General features: G+C 52.2%; 2 protein-coding genes and 1 long non-coding RNA gene across 6 annotated transcripts; 1 reads left to right on the top strand and 2 right to left on the bottom strand.

Moving 5' to 3' along the window:
* The first annotated feature begins 5,165 nt into the window (after window positions 1-5,165).
* LOC100830049 (E3 ubiquitin-protein ligase XB3) lies at window positions 5,166-8,477 on the top strand. Of its 4 annotated transcripts, none has more exons than XM_014902294.2 (8): window positions 5,166-5,508; window positions 5,582-5,641; window positions 5,761-5,832; window positions 5,933-6,054; window positions 6,146-6,292; window positions 6,422-6,529; window positions 6,698-6,950; window positions 7,694-8,477. In XM_014902294.2, exons 1-8 carry the CDS (start codon window positions 5,326-5,328, stop codon window positions 8,126-8,128), a joined length of 1,380 nt encoding a protein of 459 aa, XP_014757780.1. In that variant the 5' UTR covers window positions 5,166-5,325; the 3' UTR covers window positions 8,129-8,477. The 4 variants fall into 4 exon arrangements, with proteins under 4 accessions (XP_014757780.1, XP_010228799.1, XP_014757805.1 ...); XM_010230497.3 differs by having other exon boundaries at window positions 5,167-5,508; window positions 6,152-6,292; XM_014902319.2 differs by having other exon boundaries at window positions 5,169-5,508; window positions 7,706-8,477.
* A 1,118-nt stretch (window positions 8,478-9,595) lies between these two features.
* Window positions 9,596-10,355, bottom strand: LOC112269933. The gene is made up of 2 exons (XR_002962196.1): window positions 10,221-10,355; window positions 9,596-10,061 (listed from the first exon to the last, which is right to left on the bottom strand). It is a non-coding gene; the product is annotated as an uncharacterized LOC112269933 (long non-coding RNA).
* Window positions 10,356-17,202: 6,847 nt separating this feature from the next.
* Window positions 17,203-20,723, bottom strand: LOC100830354 (probable protein phosphatase 2C 31). Its single transcript, XM_003558186.4, has 4 exons — window positions 18,727-20,723; window positions 18,524-18,637; window positions 17,860-18,124; window positions 17,203-17,768 (listed from the first exon to the last, which is right to left on the bottom strand). The coding sequence occupies exons 1-4, from the start codon at window positions 20,107-20,109 to the stop codon at window positions 17,653-17,655; spliced, it is 1,878 nt and encodes a 625-aa protein (XP_003558234.1). The 5' UTR covers window positions 20,110-20,723; the 3' UTR covers window positions 17,203-17,652.

Here is a 20,723-nt window from a genome sequence, read left to right on the forward strand (position 1 = left end):
AACAAATGGTAATCACCTACAACAACTCATGGCGGAATTTAGGAACACTTGGTCAGGGCAACTCCAGCGAGGAGACCATTTTCGGTCCGTTGTGTGGTCGTTTTGATCCGAAGAGACAAGAGGACTTCATCCGTTTTGGTCTGCCAGTGCCCCTAACCCATTTGATCCGCTTTATTGGTCATAGACATGTGGGGCACAGGAGGAAAAAAGAGCAAAATAAGGACGAGCGCAGTGCAATGTCCGCCCTAACCCAAACCTAGAGCAAATTTGGGTTGGAAATGGGTCGCCCTGTTGGGGGCGCGTTTTGTCCATTTCGGTCCGAACGGACTGGTCCGCCCTAAATGGGTCGCATGCCTGGAATTTCCCTTACGAGGCATAATGAACCACCACGACCACCGTTAGGGTTTTGGATTAGATCGTCTTCACCACCGGAATTCTCCTCGCCTCCTGCCACCATCTCGACGTTGTGAGGTGGGGGGGAACCTCAAGTCCTCATATACACATCTAGAATTGTTTATTTTATGAGTCGTGTGGTCTTCATCGGCAACGCGACGACAGAGGTTGCGATGCTGTCGAGAATAAAGGTACTCTGGTTTTTCTTCTACTGCGGCGGTACTCGTTCGAGCCATGCCACGGGGCCATAGTTCTACTCACTGCAGGTCCGATGTATCTGATCTTGCGGATTTTGAGTTTATGTCCTTGCAGATCCGTTCATGCGGATTTGATGAGTTTTTGTTAGCGTGTCATGTTGCTTTTGTTGGTATGATCTTTTGTGGCTTTGGAGGTCTTGTCTGGTGTCGTAGTAAGATTTTGTGATTTGACAAACTATGCTTTTAGGGGATCATCCCCGGTCCAAGTACGTTCAACGCTCATGGCTTCCTATCTTTTTTTATGGACGACTCAAGTGCTTTCTGAAACCTTAGAAGGTAGTTGACGAGGGAATGACCCTTCGGGTTCTCAACCTTTGTATACCTGATACAGCCCAACAGGGAGCCCACACAAAGGCCCATTAAGTATACACAGGTCGAGTGCCCTGGAATGCGGCTCGAGCTAAGGAACGTAATCTAATCATACCAAAATGTACTGATCCGATTGTAACCATCCCGATTATCACGCCCGAGACCTAGCTGCCTGTATATAAGGCTAGGAGGGGAGATCGGGAAGGGCCATCCCCTCCACACATGCCAGATCCCATTTGCGCACCATAGTCTCAGAGCTTCCTTGTAACTTTGATCAATACAAAACACCAAAGCAGGACGTAGGGGTGTTACCACCTTGAGGGCCCCGAACCTGGGTAATCCTTGTGCCCCTCTAGGTCCTTGTTAGTCGACGAGGTTGCTGGTGCACCCCGTGATCTCCTTAGTCGAAAACCCTCGAGTTTGTGTATTACCGAGGTAGCCCCTCGTCAGTAGTCAACTTCGTACAGGCCTACGAGTGGCTGAGTTGCTGCTCAAGTCTAATTGCACTCTTTTTGGTGAAGCCTCGACGAATTTTTTTTTTGCAAAGATTGACATCATAGAGAAAATGTATTTGAGAGATTTTCATTAATTGTAATTCTTAGTTATATGAGTTGCTTTGTAATTTCTTGGGTTTATGATCCGAAACACTGTACGTGCAATGGTTATGGAGTTTAATAAAGTTACAAATGATTATTAAAAAAAAAAGGCATAACGAACCACCAGGATTGTTACGCCCAGGCCGGGAGCGCGTTCGTTCGCACGGTAATCGCAGCGAACCGGCCGGCTGCAAGCAAGCAACATCGGCATGACCCCACGCGCCAATCGAACCGGACCACACCGCGCGATGCTTTGCTTGGCGCACGGGAAATCGCGGGTGCGGGAGCACCGAGCACGCACGCTTGCTTGCTGCGCTCTCACCGGCATCGAGCGATCCGATCCGATGGTCATGTTTCGGCTGGCCTGCACGGTGTGCCATGCTGCCGAGAACACGAATTAATCAACACGGTCGACCCATCGCCCACCGACACGACTACATTCCGCTCCTGGCCGTCCTCTTTCTGGCCACGTACGTGTTGGTTCCAAACACGACGAGACGAAATTCTCTGAATTCCAAAAGTAAAAAAAAAAGGAAAAAGAAAAAGGATTGAAATTATCTGGTGGTTGAGGGTTCAAATCCGCGAGATATTGTTCGGATTCCTGCCCGAGCGATCGTGCCAACAAATCCTTCTCTATACCCGCACTAGATACCAGTATACCACATACGGAGTACTCGTGTTCTCAGTATTTCTCCGTCGAACCATATCATTACCAGCTTTATCATTTCCCCACTGGACTCCATGTCATACAAGGACACGGTGTGTCGGCGTCAACACGGAGTAAAACATCATCACGGCATTATACCAATTAATTGCCACAAGCTGGCAAGAACAGCACCATCGGCGGCATTACCGTTTGCCAGAAGCTAGCAAGAACAACAAGCAAACAATGTCGACTCGACCCGTATGATACAGCCTCTTGCTGGACCATAAACGGCACCACAGACGTCACTGGAGCGCTCGGGTGCCTTTTGTTCCCGATCGGCACCCGCCGTGCGGCGGGGCCCAAGCAGAACGATGCTTGTCCCGGTATGCACGAACAGAGCCCTCGCGAGGAGGACCACACGTACACACGCACGACCACACGTAACTCGGTATGAAATCTTCTCGCGTTATGACGCCCAAACGCCCGTGCTCCTTGGCTCGTGCACTCATCTCGTCCACCGAACGAACGGACAGCCAACTAATCGAGCCTGCATCATTCGATGCAAGAAAGCAGGACTTACGAGAGCTACTACCTATTAGGCTCTCTTTCTCTATTCTCTTCTTTTTTTATCGTCTGTTGATGTATACTACTACCTCCGTTTCTAAATACTTGTCGCTGTTTTATTGCAACAAAGCAGTGCATGGTATAAGAAAAAAAAGAAGGATGGAATTAATCCGTGCGTGGTAAAGGATCGCTTTCACGCAGGTGGATGGAGGAGCATTGCATGCAACGCGAAGGAATCGGTGAAAGCGCCCACGCAGCGGCAGATCGAGCGAGCTTCTGCTTAGGTGCGGGGTAGTACTTCGCGAGATGCGTTTGTTCACGGGCCGTGCGACGGCTCAGCTCGATCGGCTCTCGCATCGCCCCCGCCGTAGTGATTGTTTTGTTTCCAAGGAACAGGCAGCAGTAACTGCAAACGCCCTCCATTTGGGTTGGTTGCCGATCTGCTGCCACGGCAGATACTGGGCAGTGGGCGCGGGAACGTGGGGTGGCTGGGTGGGAGGAAAGACTAGCATGAAACAGATCAGTAAAACTTTTCTAGACAACAAAGACGAAATCTTTGTCTCGTCTAGTAGTTAATGAAGGAGGAGTTTAGACGTCAAGTTAATCAGTGAAAGAGCGATCAAATCGTTGTAACATCCCTGCGATGTTGTCGTGAGACATAACCGCACCGAGGTACCAACACGCAATTCATTTACACCGCTGAAAAGAAGACCGTTGTCGATATTGCGTTTAGGTGTGATCGTCATCACATATTGCTCATCTCTGGCCGGCAAAGTCTGACTTTTGCATGTTTTCCATCAGACCGAGTATGTTACAACGACCGAGAAAAATTAGTGACACCTGCAGGGTTTTATTTTTGCTGCAAAGGGTGGATGGATTCCAAGCACTAAAGGTAGATGAAACGGTGGATCTGTAGGAATTTTAGTCAGTTATTATCCGGCGTGATGGCGTAGCCATAATTTTTCCAAGTTTACTGGTGTGATGGCAGACAAGGTAAATAACACGAATTACAACTCAACTCTAGATCAGGCAATCCACTTCTAGGATCAGCCAGCCGATGTCTATCATGTCCATTTAAATACATGCGTTTTGTACACACCCTTCGACACGTATAGTAAAGTTTTGCATCATGTGTCTGTATTCTGTAGTTTGTTGTTTTATCGCAAGAGTTTTCCATGTCAAATTTTGGTGCTCCTGTTTTTTATCTTTACACCGTACTCCATATTTGACCGTTGATTTCCAACGCCCTCTCGCATATCTCTCCTGCCCCCAACTTCATGAGATGTCTAAATACTCACCCCTAAGATCATGGAGCGCTTCTTTGACATTGCTTTGAAACCGGGAGGGACGATTGCAAATCACAAAATGTGGTCGCTGGCGGCGGCCTTGGCTTTGGCGCTTTGGTTTACGCGCAATGATATGGTGTTTAATCAACGAATTTGTGATTCTCCTATGCAGGTAATCTTCAAGGCCGTGGCGTTTCTGGGGCACTGGAAAATCTTTCTGCCGGATAAGTGGTGGGCCGCAACGTTGAATCTGATCGCGAAGCTCCAAGCAAATCTGCGTGTCACGCCTGCTCAGGGCATTGGTTGACGATTGCTGACTTTTGCTTTGTCTCTTTGGTCTGTTACCCTTTGGATGTGTTGTTTCAAACTCTGTAGGCTTCTTTTGCACTGTGTTGGTGGTTGCACTTTGATGTAAGCTGGTAATCCCAACAGAATCTCTTGGCTTTCTAATAAAGTAGCCTTCTTTCTAGAAAAAAAAATCAACGAGCGAACATTCGGTTTCTGGATTTTTTGCGATAGAAGAATTGATGCTGATAATCATCTTGACTCGGTGGAAAAAAGAGTGGAACATTATATATGTCCATGCGGGTGTTGGATTTTGAGTCCAGGTTGATTGAACGATAATAAAAGCGTAGAAGACAAGATTGGCTGGTTTGCCGTCGCGTAGTGGAATAGACAGAATCGGATCAGGAGTCCTAGTTTTCAGTATGGCACTTGTATGTACTCCGTATACCAGCAGTATTCTGCGGCCACAATGTACTTGCGTATGTGCTATAAACACGTCTCGAAGGTTGAGACTCGCGGGGAATCAATCATCAGCACGAAGCAAAGAAACTGTCTGCGTGAGCGAGTTTACCACCAGGAAGAGCTTCGGTCGATCTGTGCTTGCCGCTTGCGTTCGGTTCTTCCAGGTGGAAAGAAGAAGTTATCTTTGCTTTTTTTGACAGGAAGTAGAAGAAGTTATCTCGGTGACGGCGACAGTGTGTTTGTAAAAGGATATCTGGTGAGAAATATCCTGGCGTGAGAAAGGAACAGTTTATCCGCAGTAAGAAAAGAAATTGCCTGATCAATCAGACACAAGCCAAAACCTTTTAAAGCCACACGAAAGCGCACGCACTATTAAGCTCGCTCTCCTCACCCCACTCCTCCGGCCCACGCTCGTACTCGCACAGAGACACACACACACACACACTCCTCCCTTCCCCCATTATTCCCCGCCGGCCACCGCGGCCGGCTCGCCGCCGGGGCGTGTCCAGCGTGAGGCGCGGCGGGCGATGGGGCACGGTGCCAGCTGCGGCCGCCCCAGCGAGGAGGTGGACTTCTTCGGCGCGGCGCAGTCCGGGGACCTCGCCCGGCTCGCTGCCGCCGTCCGCTCCCGCCCCTCCCTCCTCCGCCGCACCACGCTCTTCGACCGCCTCTCCGCGCTCCACATCGCCGCCGCCCACGGCCACCTCCAAGTACGCAGAAGCGCCACACTCCCCTTCTATTTCCTATCTGCGGTGGGTGCTGATTCTTTGGTTGCTTGCTTAGGTGGTCTCCATGGCATTGGATCTTTGCGTGCAGCCGGACGTCGTTAACCGCCACAAGCAGGTTCGTCACGCTAGCTTTCCCCTGTCCTCTTCTTCTCTGCCGCTCCACGCTGCTGAGGGAAGCTAGCTTGTCGTCCATCCTCGCATCGAGAAATAATTAGTGCCTTTAATTTGCCGCAGACGGCGCTGATGCTGGCGGCGATGCACGGGCGGACCGAGTGCGTGCGACGGCTGCTCGACGCCGGCGCCAATGTGAGACATTACACACACCAGCTGTTTGTGATTTGGATCGATTGTTCTTGGAGCTCAATTAATAATGGTGTTACTGTCTGTCTGGGTGGCGGGTTCGCAGATCCTGATGTTCGATTCGTCGCACGGGCGGACGTGCCTGCACTACGCGGCGTACTACGGCCACTCCGACTGCCTCCGGACCATCCTCTCGGCGGCCCGCACCGCGCCCGTGTCGCAGTCCTGGTTGGCCTTCTTCTCGGAGCCCCTCAATCCCCCGCCGTTTCCGCTGATAGAGCTCGCCTTTGCTAATGGGGTCTCAGTTGTGGCTGTGGAGGTGCAGGGGATACGCGCGCTTCGTCAACGTGAGGGACGACACCGGGGCGACGCCGCTGCACCTCGCGGCCAGGCAGGGCTGGCGCCGCTGCGTCCACGTCCTGCTCGAGAACGGCGCCATCGTGTCCGCCTCCAGCGGCGCATTCGGGTAAAAAGTTCTTCCCCCAAGTCAATTCAATGACCGCGCACTTGTATCCCTCCAAAAAATCGCACCTTTTTAGGAAGGCAAAAAGAAAAAAAAGCTTAGGTGCGACATTGACGCCCGTTCCTCCTGCAGATTCCCCGGGAGCACGCCGCTGCATTTGGCCGCGCGCGGCGGGAGCCTGGACTGCGTCCGCCAGCTGCTCTCCTGGGGCGCCGACCGCCTCCAGCGAGATTCCGTTGGGTGCGTCAGCATTTCTCACACTGAACCCAATTCACCAATGTTATACAATGTCTTTCAGATGCCGATCATTGATACTCCATTATACAATGTCGTCTTCAGTGAATCTGAAGCCATTGCATTGGTTAATCTATCTATACGATTATACTGATGTGGATGGTTTTTCTTCAGGAGGATTCCGTACGAGGTCGCGATGAAGCGAGGCCACGCGGCGTGCGCGGCGCTGCTGAACCCGGCATCGGCAGAGCCCCTCGTGTGGCCTTCCCCTCTCAAGTTCATCAGCGAGCTCGAACCGGACGCCAAAGCTCTCCTGGAGGCAGCGCTGATGGAGGCCAATCGGGAGAGGGAGAAGAGGGTTCTCAAAGGGACCAAGAGCTTGCTGCCATCGCCGTCGCATTCAGATGACGGTGCCACCATCTCTGAGGTATACCGTACTACCGAGTCTTGTCTTGCAAATTACTACTCCGTTGCTGACTTCATGCATAGCTTCGTATTGTCCTGGAAATAGTTCAACATCACAGTAGCATTTACGCCGGTACCAGAGAACTACATATAATGATCTATTTATTGCCAGAGATGGTCGGAGAAAAAAAAATGTAACAAGAGAACTGCAATTCTGAAACACCAACAAATAAAATGCAATAGAAGGTTGACACGGTAAGACGCAAGGTGCCGATCGATCTGAATGAACATTTCACGTCGATCATTATCCAAGAAGAGTTCATGATTGCATCGGTTTTAGCCTTTTAGGTAGCGTGCCGTCAGGTTTCAACAGAGCCACTCGCCCCCAAAACGCACTCCACTATGGATTATACTACTACTCCGTAAATATCTTACGTTGATCCGAGAGAGACAGATGACTAACTAATGGCAGCTGATGTACTAATAATAGAAGTATTGTTCTCGTTGGTAATGCCAAGTTAGGCACACACCGCACCTACTTGCACGAAAGGGAACACGTATCGATCGGTACATCGGCCATTGCACGTTCTGGGCAATCCATATGCACGGAGGACGGAGCATTGTTTATTATTCCAAACGCGACATCGTACTTTTCCCCACCCACATGCATCCACATTTGCATTTGCATCGACATCTCTCTCGGAGCGATCCAGCGGATCCGATCCGATCGATGGGATCTTGTTCAGATTGATAACTCCAAGCTAGGATGCGGTGCAGGGTGCGGCCGAGGTGTGCAGCATCTGCTTCGAGCAGGCGTGCAGCATCGAGGTCCGGGATTGCGGGCACCAGATGTGCGCGGCGTGCACGCTGGCGCTCTGCTGCCACACCAAGCCCAACCCGGCGACGCAGAGCCAGCAGCTGCCCACCTGCCCCTTCTGCCGCGGCAGCATCTCCCGGCTGGCCGTGGCCACCAAGGCCAAGGCCGGCGACGACGAAGACGACGACGACGATGACGATGTGGAAGGAGAGGACAGGCTCGAGGAGTCTCCGCGGCACCGGAGAACTCGCCGGTCTATGAACCTCAGCGGCGACGGGGGCAGCAGCAGCGGCAGCCTCATGGGCAGCATCGCCTCGTCCATCGGCAAGATGGGCCGACGCAAAACCGACAGCAGCGAACAGGTAGTCGACGACAAGCCGTAGAATGCTAGCTCTCTCGGCATGGCATTCAGACATCATATTAAGCAAAGCGTCATGATACATCATCATCGTCAATGAGCTAGCAGGACATGCTATTTTTGTAGATTATATCATACTGCTACTACTATATTTTTGGGGAATTAGAAATTAATTCCACTTGTGTAGATTCGATCCAACTTGCATGTAGAGACTAGATCTAAATAAAGAAGCAGTCCGTCATTGGTGGTAGTCCCAGTCCCCTTCTCTCCGTGGAGTTGTTGAAATGCTGTACATGTCCGGATTCAGAGATAATGAGAACCCAGTACAAATCCATGTGACCCACTCTCAATATAATTGGCCATTGGCTGGGCTACGTTGCTCAGGTGCTCCCTTCAGATTTTTTTTATCTAGATTTCTTTGGGTTCCATCGTGCTCACTGATGACGACGACCGGGCTTTGGATCCCCTGAGTGAAGTGTACAAACCGGGGACAAGATTTTGGCAAGTTTCCCTTTGGAGTATCTGTGCTGAGGTGGAGAATACCCCAGTGTGGTACTCCTCAGCTTCATGGGTTGTCCCCAAACAGCTTGTGCAGTACCCAAGCTGTTTGTGACAAGCCAAATCAGCCCTTGCAAAAATTAGCTACGTGGGACCATGTGCTTTGCCGTTCTTAAGAAGCAGGAGATGGGTAGGGTATATCGCAGGCAGTCGAGCAGCGCAGTGTGTAGACTGCAGAGGGATGGCTCAGTTCAACTGGAGGGGTAAAGCATGTTTCAGAGAGGAGCTGCCAAGGAAAGCAGAGCTGACACTTGGATGGCGCTGAAGTTTCCGCAGAAACCCAAGAGAATCGACTTGACATCACATCCTCAGGGAGCCAGGTCGCTAATGTACTCTTGCCAGAAATGCGAGCATGTCGTAACCAGTGCACAAGGATGCTGTTGCACTGAGTCACTGGCCATGGTCCACGACGAAGAAGGAAAGATGAGCCAGCCAGGTCCCTGCCTCGTTTCTTCTTTCGCAAGAATCTTTTGAACGGGAGTCGAGAATCAATTAAATCCAAGGAAACCTACATACTCCTAGCCTGAACTTGTTGCATGCATCCAGAGGAAACCTAAAAGTCAAGCCAAGTCATTTTCGGACCTGTGTGTCTTGATACATGTGCGGCTAGTCTGCTATCAACCGGGCAAGTACTGCCGCAAAAACTGACGGGATCATGGCGCCCCAGAAAACTTGTCCAACAAGATTGACCCGGCACAGTGCCTGATTGCTTGCAGCTGTAGATGATGATAGATGATACGGAATAGTTAGTACCATCCACGATCTCTGGCCACATCGGTGCATGATTCAACTGAAATAATTCACAGTTTTTAGTTCTTTTTGCTCACTAAACAACTGCTAAAAGCTATTGGAATTGGTGCTCCTGCTTCAACTTTTTTTTCTCGTCCCACTACCCCATTCTTGGAGCAATCAACAGAACAGATGGACACAGAAATAATCAATTCTGAATTCTGACTATGTCTTGTGCCATGATATGCAACAGACAAACGGCTTAAAACAGATTCGACAGAATAGCTAATACACTATGCTCCAAGATATCTTCAGTCGCTGAGTGTGTCAGCATGGCACATAAAAAAAGGAGCCAAAAGATAAGATACGAATTAAACACTGGATAAAAAGGAGACCGACCAATTTCTATCATGATAAGATCAACCATAACATTAATCAGCAGCAGCCATTGGCCTCCAAGAGCCCCGGTCATTGCTTCCAGTGTTCCAGTTGCTCAGTGGCTGGCAGGTACTCCTATTTCTCATTTTTCTGAGAGAAAGAGACTACCAATTTCGAAGTGATGGGCAAACTAGAGAACAAAACTGACCTGTCACTTCGATAAAAAAGAGGCAAAGAATATCCGGGAGACACACAAGCAGGCTGGAGCTAGTACCAGTAAAGAGAGCTGAAGCCTGAAGGAGAGACATGTAAGGCTATGTTTGGTAGCAAAGTATTCTAAAAACCAAGGTATAGACAAACTGTAGTATATTTGACTCTGGGTATAGGATACTGCAGTTTTGAAAAATTAGTGTATGAAAATACATTGGAACCGTTTGGTGCTAGAGTATTACCGAGCTTAGCCGAGCTGCAGTATTGAAAATTCATTCGCCATACTATTTTAACAAAAGACGAAAAGCCCAATTCCTCACATCACCATTGACGACGAGCCATCCGGTGACAGGACTACCTCTAGCAGCTCCATTCCTCACACAGCGGCCTCGGCGCGGCAACTCCAACGACGGCACGGCTCCGTGGACTGGACGCACAAGGCACCAAGGACCGGAGCGCCTTCTCGCCCTACCGCGGGACTTGCCAATCATGGCGCCGTTGACGGGCCGAGCACGAGTACACCGGCGGCCAGCACGACCATCTCAGCTTCCTGCTTCCTGAGCTTCACCCCGAGAGCCTGTTTTCCCGCAACGGAGCCACGGAGGTCGGGAGGTGTGGGAGCTAGGGGAGGGCGGCAGGCTCCAGCGTATCAGCGGCTCAGCTCGGCAACCTCCAGAGCAGCGCAAAAAGATCCAGCGGTAGCAGCGCGGAAACTTCCAGAGGCCAGCACAGCAAGCTCGAGCGGCGGCGCAAAAAGCTCGAGCGGGGGCATCGTGGAGATATCCAGAGGCCGGAACGGCAAGATCCAGCGGCGGCGCAGAAATTAAGCTCCGCTTCCACCGCCTCCAATCCGCGCCCCGCCCGCGTAGGCCCCTCGGCTCGGCTCCACGTCCACCGCCTCCAACCGCCCGCTACAGCGTCACATCCCCAATGCATCGGAGCGGCTCCAGCCTCGCCGCCCATAGCCGCTGCCCGCCTGCCCCTCTGCTCATCGACAACAATCTCCGGGAAGGCGGGATCAGAGACAGAGACAAAGGTCGAAAGGGGTCCTGTACTCAGCCGAGGGAGACGATAGGCGGCGGCGGCGCGGCTTGAGGAACAGCTGCGGGTTGTTGCGAGCAAGGCGCGGGGTGAGGACGAGTTTTTCTCGCGTGCTCGGTAAAAAATAAAGAGGTCTGGTTTCTTTATTTTATACACAGAAAATATCACGGTTTTGCAAATACTGTGGTATTAATACTGCAGTTTTTAGGGGCAACCAAATAGGTCACCGTAATTAAAATTCTGATAATTATAAAAACCGTAGTATCCTAGAATACAGAAAAAATACAGTGCTTCCAAACGTAGCCTAAACCTTTGTAATAATAAAATTCTGGACAGAACTATGGGACGACCGTGCCCCCGCTAACTAGCCTACGGCACCCCCATGGTCCTCCCTTGCGCGTAAGCTCACATGCGTTACGTCTGCGTCTGCTCAGCTGTCGTGCATCAGGCTCCAGGCTGGCCCATTGTCTCCCCCGTGTGGTGAAGCTAGCCTTCTGCATGCGGTGCCAACCTGGCCCATCAGCGTGAGCGAGGCCTAGCAGTACCAGCTCCCCCAAGCGTAATGCCACCAGCCCAGGTCCCACTAGCTGATCGCACTGGATAGCAATGCAATACCGTCCTGACATATTTTGTGCCGCGCATAAAAATTTGATGGACCGAACTTATATCAACAGGCTAATTGTGTGTACTTGCCGATTTACAAGTTTATCCAAGGCTACGTCACGCGATTTAGTGTTACATACTTGTCGATTTATTCACACATATTTACTGGTTTATCCATGTCTGCTTACCAAGTTAGCTGCATAAACTTATCAGGTTAGCTGATCCAAACCAGATTACCTGTGATTACTTATCAGGTTAGTTGTGCCTAGTTATCAGGTTAGCGGTGCCTACTTATCAGGTTAATTGGGCCTATTTATCAGGTTAGCTGTGTGTGCTTACCTGGTTAACCGTGTGTACTTGCCGGGTTACCGGTGCCAACTTGCCAGGTTAGCTGTGTGTACTTATGCCAACTTATCAGGTTAGCTGTGTGTACTCATCAAGTTAACTTTGCCAACCAATAAGGTTAATTGTGCCTACTTAATTACCAGATTAATTAAGCCTACTTACCGGGTTACTCGTGTCTAATTACCAGGTTGATTGTACGTGTTTACCAAGTTACGCATCATACTGATTAAGGAGTGAAATATGCCAATTGAGCAGGATACAACAACAACAACAACAACAACAACAACATGACATCTAGGTAATACACGGCATCGTGATCAAGACTAAACAACATGCAAGTACTAGTTAGTACACGACATGAAATATAAGGAGCAAACGATATGGCAACAACTTCATGGAACACATTTGCATATCTACATGTAGCGGATAATGTAGAGATCATCATGGGCTCACAGACATCCGATTACAGAGAATAACATAACAAATGACACAACACGACAAAATGATATCGAGCCACCGCCGCGTCCTCTCCGTAGTCGTTGCCGCCACACGCCCTTCACTGCTGCCGCAGCTGCGGGCCGCCGCATAGGAAGACTGAGGCCCAAGAGGGAGAGGGGTGTTGGACAGGCCTTTAGGGTTTTGGTGGAGTTGTGGGCCGGCTGAGGTTGGCCCATGAGGAGGGCCTCTGGCATGAAAGGCTACGCAAGTTCATCCTGTACGGGAGTTCAGCCTCCACGGCAGAAGAACGACGGCGGCGGTTCTGCTGCTTGCCGGCCGGCAGCAGGACATATCCAGAGGACGTGGTGTCATCCAGAATGGAACGACGAGACGACGAGAAAGCTCGTCACGCGCCCCTTCTCCACAATTGCCGCCGCCGCCGTCGCGCAGCTGCCGCCCTTCGTCGCCGCCGCTGCCGCCGCAGCAAGCCAGCAGCCGAACCCCGTGCCGCCAATCGAGGATCCTCCGTCACCGTCTACCCTCCTGTACGGCGCCACTGCCTCGTCAGCCCTCTGGTACAGAAGCAGCAGCGGGAGAATGAAGGGCATCGGAGGAAACCAGACAGAGAGAAGGGATCCCAAACTCCGTCCCGAATCACGGGGTGCGCCGCAAGGTAAGACAAGGCTGGGCACGTCTACCCATTAGAATGTCCGAATAATAAAAGTACCAAGTTACTTTGTTTCAGTTGATGGGACGAAAGGCTGGTCTTACAAGTCACCACCGCTGGGTCTTTCCAGCAAGCAGTCCTAGCGGTGTCTCCTGTCGAGCAAATGCTCCTCCTATTCTGTGTTGCCAAGAAACATGAGGTCATGGGGGCAGGCCAAGAAACAACTTGTCATGGGCACGCCCTGCCGCCTGCCGGTGTAGTTTGGCAGTGGCAGCACGCCAGCACCCAATGCCCTCTTGCCACATCACGAACAGCTTTGCCTATCTTTCGTGTGTTCATGCAGATGCAATAAGTGCAGTTAAAAAGGAACATGGTACGTGCAAGCCCCAACCTCCCATTTTCACCGTTTGGCGAGAGGCAACTCCCAGTTTCACTGTTCAGCGGGAGGCAAAGCAATGCTAGCAGCCTAGCACCTCGTAGTTGTGAGCTCGTGTTTGGACTTTGGAGGCTTGGAGCAATGCCCTGCCCGCGCGCTTTAACGTGGATGCAAACCACTGGCATGGCATATCTGCATTCTTCCGAGCCACCAGTCAGGCGCACAGGGCAACGATATTGTTCATTTGTTCGTCCTCAGGTGCCACTGCTGCTCCCGCATCAAATCACTTTAATTTTTTTTTGAAACGGAGGCGCATCAAACCATGCGCCTGCCGTGCCGTGCGGGCACCCCGACCGACGGCTGCATGTTGGCGTGTCTGCCTCGGCAAGTCGGCGGTGTTTCCTGCGTGTTCGTGGTGGTCGTGACATGCGCTAGCTAGGCGGCGTCACCGCGGGCAACGGTTGCCGGTCGTTCGAGGCTGTACTGCTCTTACTGCTCTTTTTTTTTCAGCGTAGAGGCTGCACGCTCGTGTGCTTGTTTGGTGTGCTACCAAGACATTTATTATGAATTGGTGGGCCTCACAACAACCGTCTCGGTTGTGTCCTTTCGCAAGTTTTTTTCATCGCCTTTCATAATATTGCCCTTTTTTCATGGATTTTCTCCACACCAAATGATTCATGAGATGTGATATACTATTCTCGTATTATATTACAAAATATATAAATTGTGCATCTGGGAGTAATATCATTGTATTTGTCTTGCATAATACTTGGGCCAAAATTTATTGCTGATGCCTTGGCTCACGGACTTGGGGCGGTTGCGCGTCCAATGAACGTGCAAGCACTAGCTCTAAAAAATGTCCGTCATCACCCAATGTCACATAGATTAAGACCTTATGCCTTCCACAATGTAGGTGATGTAAACTTGAAAAGTTTGCATGGGTGCTTGTTTTGCCATTTGGCTATAATGACTTACGACTTCATTTTACTCTCTTCGTCCCAAATTCACCTTTTTTTCTAGAATGCAACCCAGCGGGTGCATCATTGATTAAAAAAGAAGAGCCAGAAGGCCAGTACAACGCCGAAACGGCAACAACAACACCAACAAATGGCAAAAGGAAAAACCCACTCCACCGACCCTATCTAGTTGGGACCAAAAAACTCAGCTGCAACCACAACACACTCCCTGCACAACACCAAGTCAAAAAGAAGAAGATACTGCGCACAAGACCTCACAACCGCTTCACGCCGCCGCCAAGCCTCTCGAAGAAAACCGCAACATCAGGACCGCCCCGGACTTACCCACCGTCATGCCAAGAGAGAAGATCGCCAAGTGAGGCATCGACAAGCCGGAACCGAGGAAGGGGATTGTCCAAGATGCGCCGACAAGGGGGGTGCATCGCGCCCAGAAGTCCAGTGCCCGAGGCAAGGAACCAGCACCAACACCCACGACCTCCATGCTCGTTGAAAGGTTCCAAGGCCACCAAGACAACGCTCTCAAGAGAGGGAGACGACGTTGCAGCGCTACCGTTGTCCGGACTGACCACCAGACCAAGGGTTTACCCCGGTGACAAAGGAGGCAGGAACCGGAGTCAAGCCGCAACGACGCCTTCAAGAAGGCCATGGCGCCCGAAGACGTCATCGTTGTCGGCGTCGGCAAGCGACACAAGGATTTTCCCCAGCCCATGACTACGAACCCCGATTCCGTCTAGGAGCGGCCGAGGGGATCATGCCGACGCGTCCACTGCCGAAGGGTGGAGAAACCAAGGTGCAGCCCCAATCTCGGTCCGCACTAGCCGGGTCCGAACCATGTGCACCACCATGGAAGCCGCAGCACCACCCACACCACCATGGCAGCGCCTCAGGACACCTGCAGGGCCCCGCACCCACCGTGAACGAGAACCAGCCGCTCCCCCGCAGCAGCCGCACGCACGGGCCAGACGCGCCCCCACCATGCGTCGCAGCGCCGCCAGGGCAGCCCATCGCCAGATCGGGTACCACCTGCCCATGATCCGGCGGCACCACCACGGATCTGACCACTGAGCCGCCGCCGCCGCCACGAGACCTCCGCGCGCCCATGGTTTCCTTGCGCTGCCATCCCCGCAGATCCGCGCACTCCCGCGCCTCCATGCACCGGGCAGCCACGCACCGCCTCCCCGTTGCCTCGCCGTACCGGATTCGGCGGCAACCTCCATGGATCCGGTGGCCCCCCACGGATCTGGCCACGCCGCTCGCAGATCGGGCACCGCCGGCCACCATGGCACCCGAAGCCGGAGGGGATAACGCTGCGCCACGAGGGGAGGCCCCGCCGCCGCCGTCCCCGCGCGGGCTTTGCTCGGCGGTGACCACCAACGGCGGCAAGGGGGCGGAGGAGGGAGGAAGGGGCCGGTGGTGCAAGCGCAGGGGTCATCACCCGTGTCGCCCAGGAGGAGCGACGCGGGGGTCAAAACCACGTCAGTTAATTTGCGACGAAGAGAGTACTAGGTAGCATGACCCACGTGTTGACAAAAGTACCGATTCAATCATGTACACTCTCTTCCTCTCATCCCAATGACATGTGGGGTTTCTTGACAACTATACATACAAGTTTGAAGTGGTCCATCTATATAAAGTATAAACCGGTGCATGAGGAGTCTCTTGAGTCGGCATCACCTATTTTTTCTTTCACCAATGGTACGAACCGGTGCATGAAAGGGGGAAAAAAAGTATAAAACCGATTTTTTTTTTGAGAATGATAAAACCGATAGATTGGAGTAGGCCTTGTAGCCCTTGTAAAAAAGCGAGCGCAACGGATTAACCTGACGCACATCATAGGCTGACAAAACTGCCATGGACAAAAAACTTGGAGCTAGCGCAGTAATCATATACGGGCCTTATATCCAACCCATCCAACTCAGTCAAACCGGCCCGGCCCGTCCACCGCGCTAGCTTCAAGTTGAAGGTGGGCACGGCCGCGCACGATCGGATGCCACTATGCGTACCCTGTCGCCGCCGCAGCTCACCCGGACAGCCGGACTCATGAACTCCCGTGCCGCTTCCGCCGCCGCCCCGTCCTGTCGTGCTCGCCGCGCGGCGAAGCCTCCGTCGACCACGACCGCATCTGGGTGCGCCTTCTCTGCCGGTCTCAGTGCCACGTAAGCGATGAGGTGGAGGGAGCATGCCATCTGGAGGTTGCATCCATCACGGGTGTCAATGTTTAGGCAGCAGTTCCCCTCTCACAGGACAGTTTAATCACTTGTATTACCACTTGTACAAAAGATATAAACAGCAGGTTAGTACTATATGATTCGCTCCTGTTCTTCTTCTTCCTCGTCCTCCATTTTCTCCTTTGAAACATTATTAGTATGTTAGTAGGCTCCAACTAGCTAGCTATGCTTGGATGGATGAAAGAGTTGACCTAACGAACGTGGAAGTATAAACTATGTTTTGGCGAGTCCCCGAGACCTTTCCAAAGATACGGAATTTTTCACAACTTGGACTAACAAATGCAAACCAAATAATTCAACGCAGATTCCGTTGCCTCTCTATCTTTCTTTCTTACAGTGTTAACCAAAAGTAGCAGCTGCCTTTTTGTATTGATTAGAAGAAAGGTTCCATTGACGCCTTCTCTCGTGCTTCCATGCCTATAGTTGGGAATTTGTCGACTTTATTCTTTGATTAACTTATTAACCTCGTTACGTGTGTTCTTCTGACTGTCTTTCTATTTAAGAAGAAAAACAGTACAGTAAGTTGGAGTTCAGGAATGGAATGGAACATCTTGTACATAGAAATGAATAGGCAGGCAGAGCAACAAACAGAGCAGTTTTTATTCCTCATATACGTTTTCCCCTTCTTGCTACCACCAGTCCACCATCATGCCGGGAAAACCTAATTACATAAGTCTACTGGCTACTGGAACTGGAACTAGAACTAGAACTAGAGTCCCTCATGCCGGACTATATACCACACAACAGTTTTCGGGCTTTCTGCTAAAAAAGGAACATGATTCTCAAGAGAAGAAAGCAGGACCGAACTTCATGGCGCATGTGCTTCAGCAGTACTGTTGATTTCTCGTCTTTCTGGTGTCAACCATATACCCTACTACTAGCCCAAAGGAAGCAACCATCCAATTCCACCTTCAGTTTTTTCTTTCTGTTAACACTGAAACACCTTGAACTGCTCACTAGGCAACTAAGCTTCTGAGATTTTTCTGAAGTCGAGGACGCCTAAACGGATGACCTCCAAATCCTTCCCTCGAACGAGATCACGATGACCGACACGTCATCATGGTACTCCCTCCTGTTGCCGCGAGGTATCCCGAGCAGCGTGCAGTAGTCCATACCTGAAAATTCAATCGACACATGAACAATCGGCAATGTCAAGGTACTGGATTGTGCCGTGCAGAGAGAGGATACAACAGTTGGTTTTCTCACCATGTTTCCTTGCTGCCCGCTGCACCAATTCTCCGACGAGATGGTGCGCGGGATCGCCTTCGGGATGCTCGGCGGTGAACATCGCCACCTGATCAACCACCTCTTTGTTGGTGAAATACTGATAGAGCCCGTCCGACGACAGCACCAGGAACTTGTCGTTGGTACCGATCCGGTGGTGACACAGTGATGGGATGCAGCTGATGTAGGCGTCTGTGCCGACGTAGCGGATCTGGAAGCGTTTGATCAGCCTCGCGTTCCACTTTGGCTGTCAAGTAACAACATAAATCCCTTGAATTGTCAGATGTGCAGATTGAGATTGAATTCGCATGATGCGATGCATGAATTGGAAGTCATAATCACATCACAACTTTTAGGTTCTTCGTCAACAGGCATGGCATGAACAGCGCTATGGAGAAACTGTTGGACAGTCACTAATCAAGTCGTATGATATAAAAGGGATGGCCTACAGATGTGATGAATAACAAGTCACGACGAATACAATTGGAAATGCCTACACCTAGTCCCAGAGTGAAATAAGTGCACTTTTTCAAAGGAATTTTCATGATCCTAGCAGAAACATGACAGTGACAATACAGATATTGTGGTTGAAGTAAAGATGCATGCTGAAGATTAAACAGGGACACTTTGATTGGTGTGTACTTACGTCCTTCAAGAAGCCAGCCCCAAATGCTCTGGTGACGTTGAGCTTTCCCTTCACCCTGCCTTTGTCGATGGCCTCGCGATCATTGAGATGCTGGCTCCTGATCCTCCTCACCTCCTGCAATTCCAGCAATCACCCGATGATCGGACAGAAGTACATGAATATCGCGACGCATGATGGCAATATCAAGGATGAAGTGTATGTACCTCCTCGACGGCGGTGCTGTGCTCGGGGGTGAGCTGCACGCTCTGCAGGCCGTCCCTGTCCTGCGCCTGGAGCTCGCGCATGATCTCCTGCCTGAACTGCTTGAGGTCCTGCGACGCCTTGCCGAGGATGTTCTCCAGGTCAGGCTCCCGCCTGGTGGCCAGCACGGCGCGGCTGTCCCCGACGTTCATCACGTACACGTCGGTTCCCTTCATCAGCATCACAAGCACGCAGGAACCCATCAGCCCCACCTCCGGGTTCTCTTCCGCGTTCTCCTCCGCCGCCTCGAAGAAGGCGTCCTCCGTCTTCCTCAGCGCCCGGGCCAGCGCCTGCAGCACGCTGCGGTGCGTCGCCATCGCCGTGCCGGCGAACGACGCCGACGCGCTGGCATTGGCATCGGCATTGTCCGTTCTCCCCTTCTTGGCCTTACGCTCGACAGCCTCTGGTGCGCTGCCGTCATCCACGGAACAGAGGATGTCGGCTGGTTGGCCGATTTGGATGTCGTCCCAGAGCACGCCCTTGAGCTCGCGGTGCACGGCCACGTAGAGGTTGGAGAAGAGGTAGTCGGCGGCGTCGGGCCCGCTGAAGCCGTCGTAGATCCCCACGAACACCCACCCGTGCTCCTCCGACACCGCCACGTGGAACCGGTCCTCGCCGACCACGCCCTGCGCCCACTGCACATTGCCGTTGTTGGGCCACCGGTAGCCTCCCTCGCTCAGGGACTCCATCTCCCTCTTCGGCCCAGCGGGCCGGCGGAACCCCGGGAGCCTGGAGGCGGCGCTCGCCAGGTACTGGAACAGCGACCGCTCGTCGCGGCGGCGAGAACGCGCGGCGCGGCGCTCGGCGATGAGGCGGGACACGCTGGGCTGGTGCTGGCCCGCGAAGGAGGACGACGACAGGGAGCTGTCCAGCGTGCCGCCGGACACGAAGGGGCGGTCCGAGAAGCGATCGGAGGTCGTGGACGCGGTGCCCGTGCCGCCGGCGGACGTGTCGGAGAAGCGGCCGGACGACACGGACAGGAGCGGCCCGGACATGGACAGCCTGGGCGGCGCGGCCTGCAGGAGCGGCACGGACGCGAAGGACCGCGAGCTCTCGAAGGTGCCCCCGGACAGCGGCGGCCAGGTCTGCTCGTTAAGCAGGCGGAACGACGGTATGGACGCGGAAGTCGCCACGTTGGCGCTGATAGCCGCGCCGGACAGGGAGAAGAAGGACGTCTCGGACGGCATCGCGCTACCGGCCGTCGGAGTCCTGTCGAAGGCGGCGGCCATCGGCAGGTACGTGAAGGAGTGGCCATGGCTGTCCTCGGGGGCTGTGTCAGATGCGGCGGGGGCCGCGGCGTAGGGGTTGCCGGAGAAGCATGGGTTCTTGGTGATGCCATTGCCCATTTTTTGTTTTCTTGGGTTTGGGATTTTGGGGATCGGCGGAACCGAGGGGATGGATGAGTTGACCTTTTTGGAAAGAGAGGGTAGGGAGACGGTAGTTTGTTTATGGGAGTTGACTATAGTTGGAGTTGAGTAATGCAATCAAGGGTAGAGTAGGCCCTCTCTTCAGAGTGAACAGTGGCTCTTGCTTGGAGTACCCTAAAATTTACCTCAGGGCTTAGGCTGGTTTTTGCTACCAATGATTTCTAGCTTGGAACTGGGGAGGCCATGGGACTCTTTTTTTTTTAGAAGGGGAGTGTGGACACTCTGCTCAAGCTTGGGAGGATGTCGGTTTATATAGAACCCAATATCGATCGGACATTAAATTGAAATCCTCGGCGAAGATATTCTTAATAAATTGTCGATCCATATCCTCGGCGCAGATATGCCTCAATAAATTTGGATATACAACTACTTCGATATCCATGACGGACAGTGCATTTGTTTCGAGGCGCGGAGGCGCAATGTCAACTCTTGGGGGTGAGAACTCGACAAATTGGACTGCAGTGACCTGTCACAAGTTCTGTCTACATGAGGCGACGTGGAAGGCGGTCGATAGGTATACCGTCATGCTACAT

This window comes from Brachypodium distachyon, chromosome 1 (genome assembly GCF_000005505.3).
Source record: "Brachypodium distachyon strain Bd21 chromosome 1, Brachypodium_distachyon_v3.0, whole genome shotgun sequence".
In the NCBI taxonomy this organism is placed as follows: Eukaryota; Viridiplantae; Streptophyta; class Magnoliopsida; order Poales; family Poaceae; genus Brachypodium; species Brachypodium distachyon.

Bases quoted from the DNA above. Each gene is read 5' to 3' on its own strand.
- LOC100830354 (XM_003558186.4), bottom strand. From the start codon at position 20,109: ATGGGCAATGGCATCACCAAGAACCCATGCTTCTCCGGCAACCCCTAC. The intron at 18,638-18,726 runs GTACATACACTT...CTGGAATTGCAG, and splicing joins ACAGCACCGCCGTCGAGGAG to GAGGTGAGGAGGATCAGGAG. The intron at 18,125-18,523 runs GTAAGTACACAC...GTTACTTGACAG, and splicing joins GGGCTGGCTTCTTGAAGGAC to CCAAAGTGGAACGCGAGGCT.
- LOC100830049 (XM_014902294.2), top strand. From the start codon at position 5,326: ATGGGGCACGGTGCCAGCTGCGGCCGCCCCAGCGAGGAGGTGGACTTC. The intron at 5,833-5,932 runs GTGAGACATTAC...GCGGGTTCGCAG, and splicing joins TGCTCGACGCCGGCGCCAAT to ATCCTGATGTTCGATTCGTC. The intron at 6,951-7,693 runs GTATACCGTACT...ACTCCAAGCTAG, and splicing joins ACGGTGCCACCATCTCTGAG to GATGCGGTGCAGGGTGCGGC.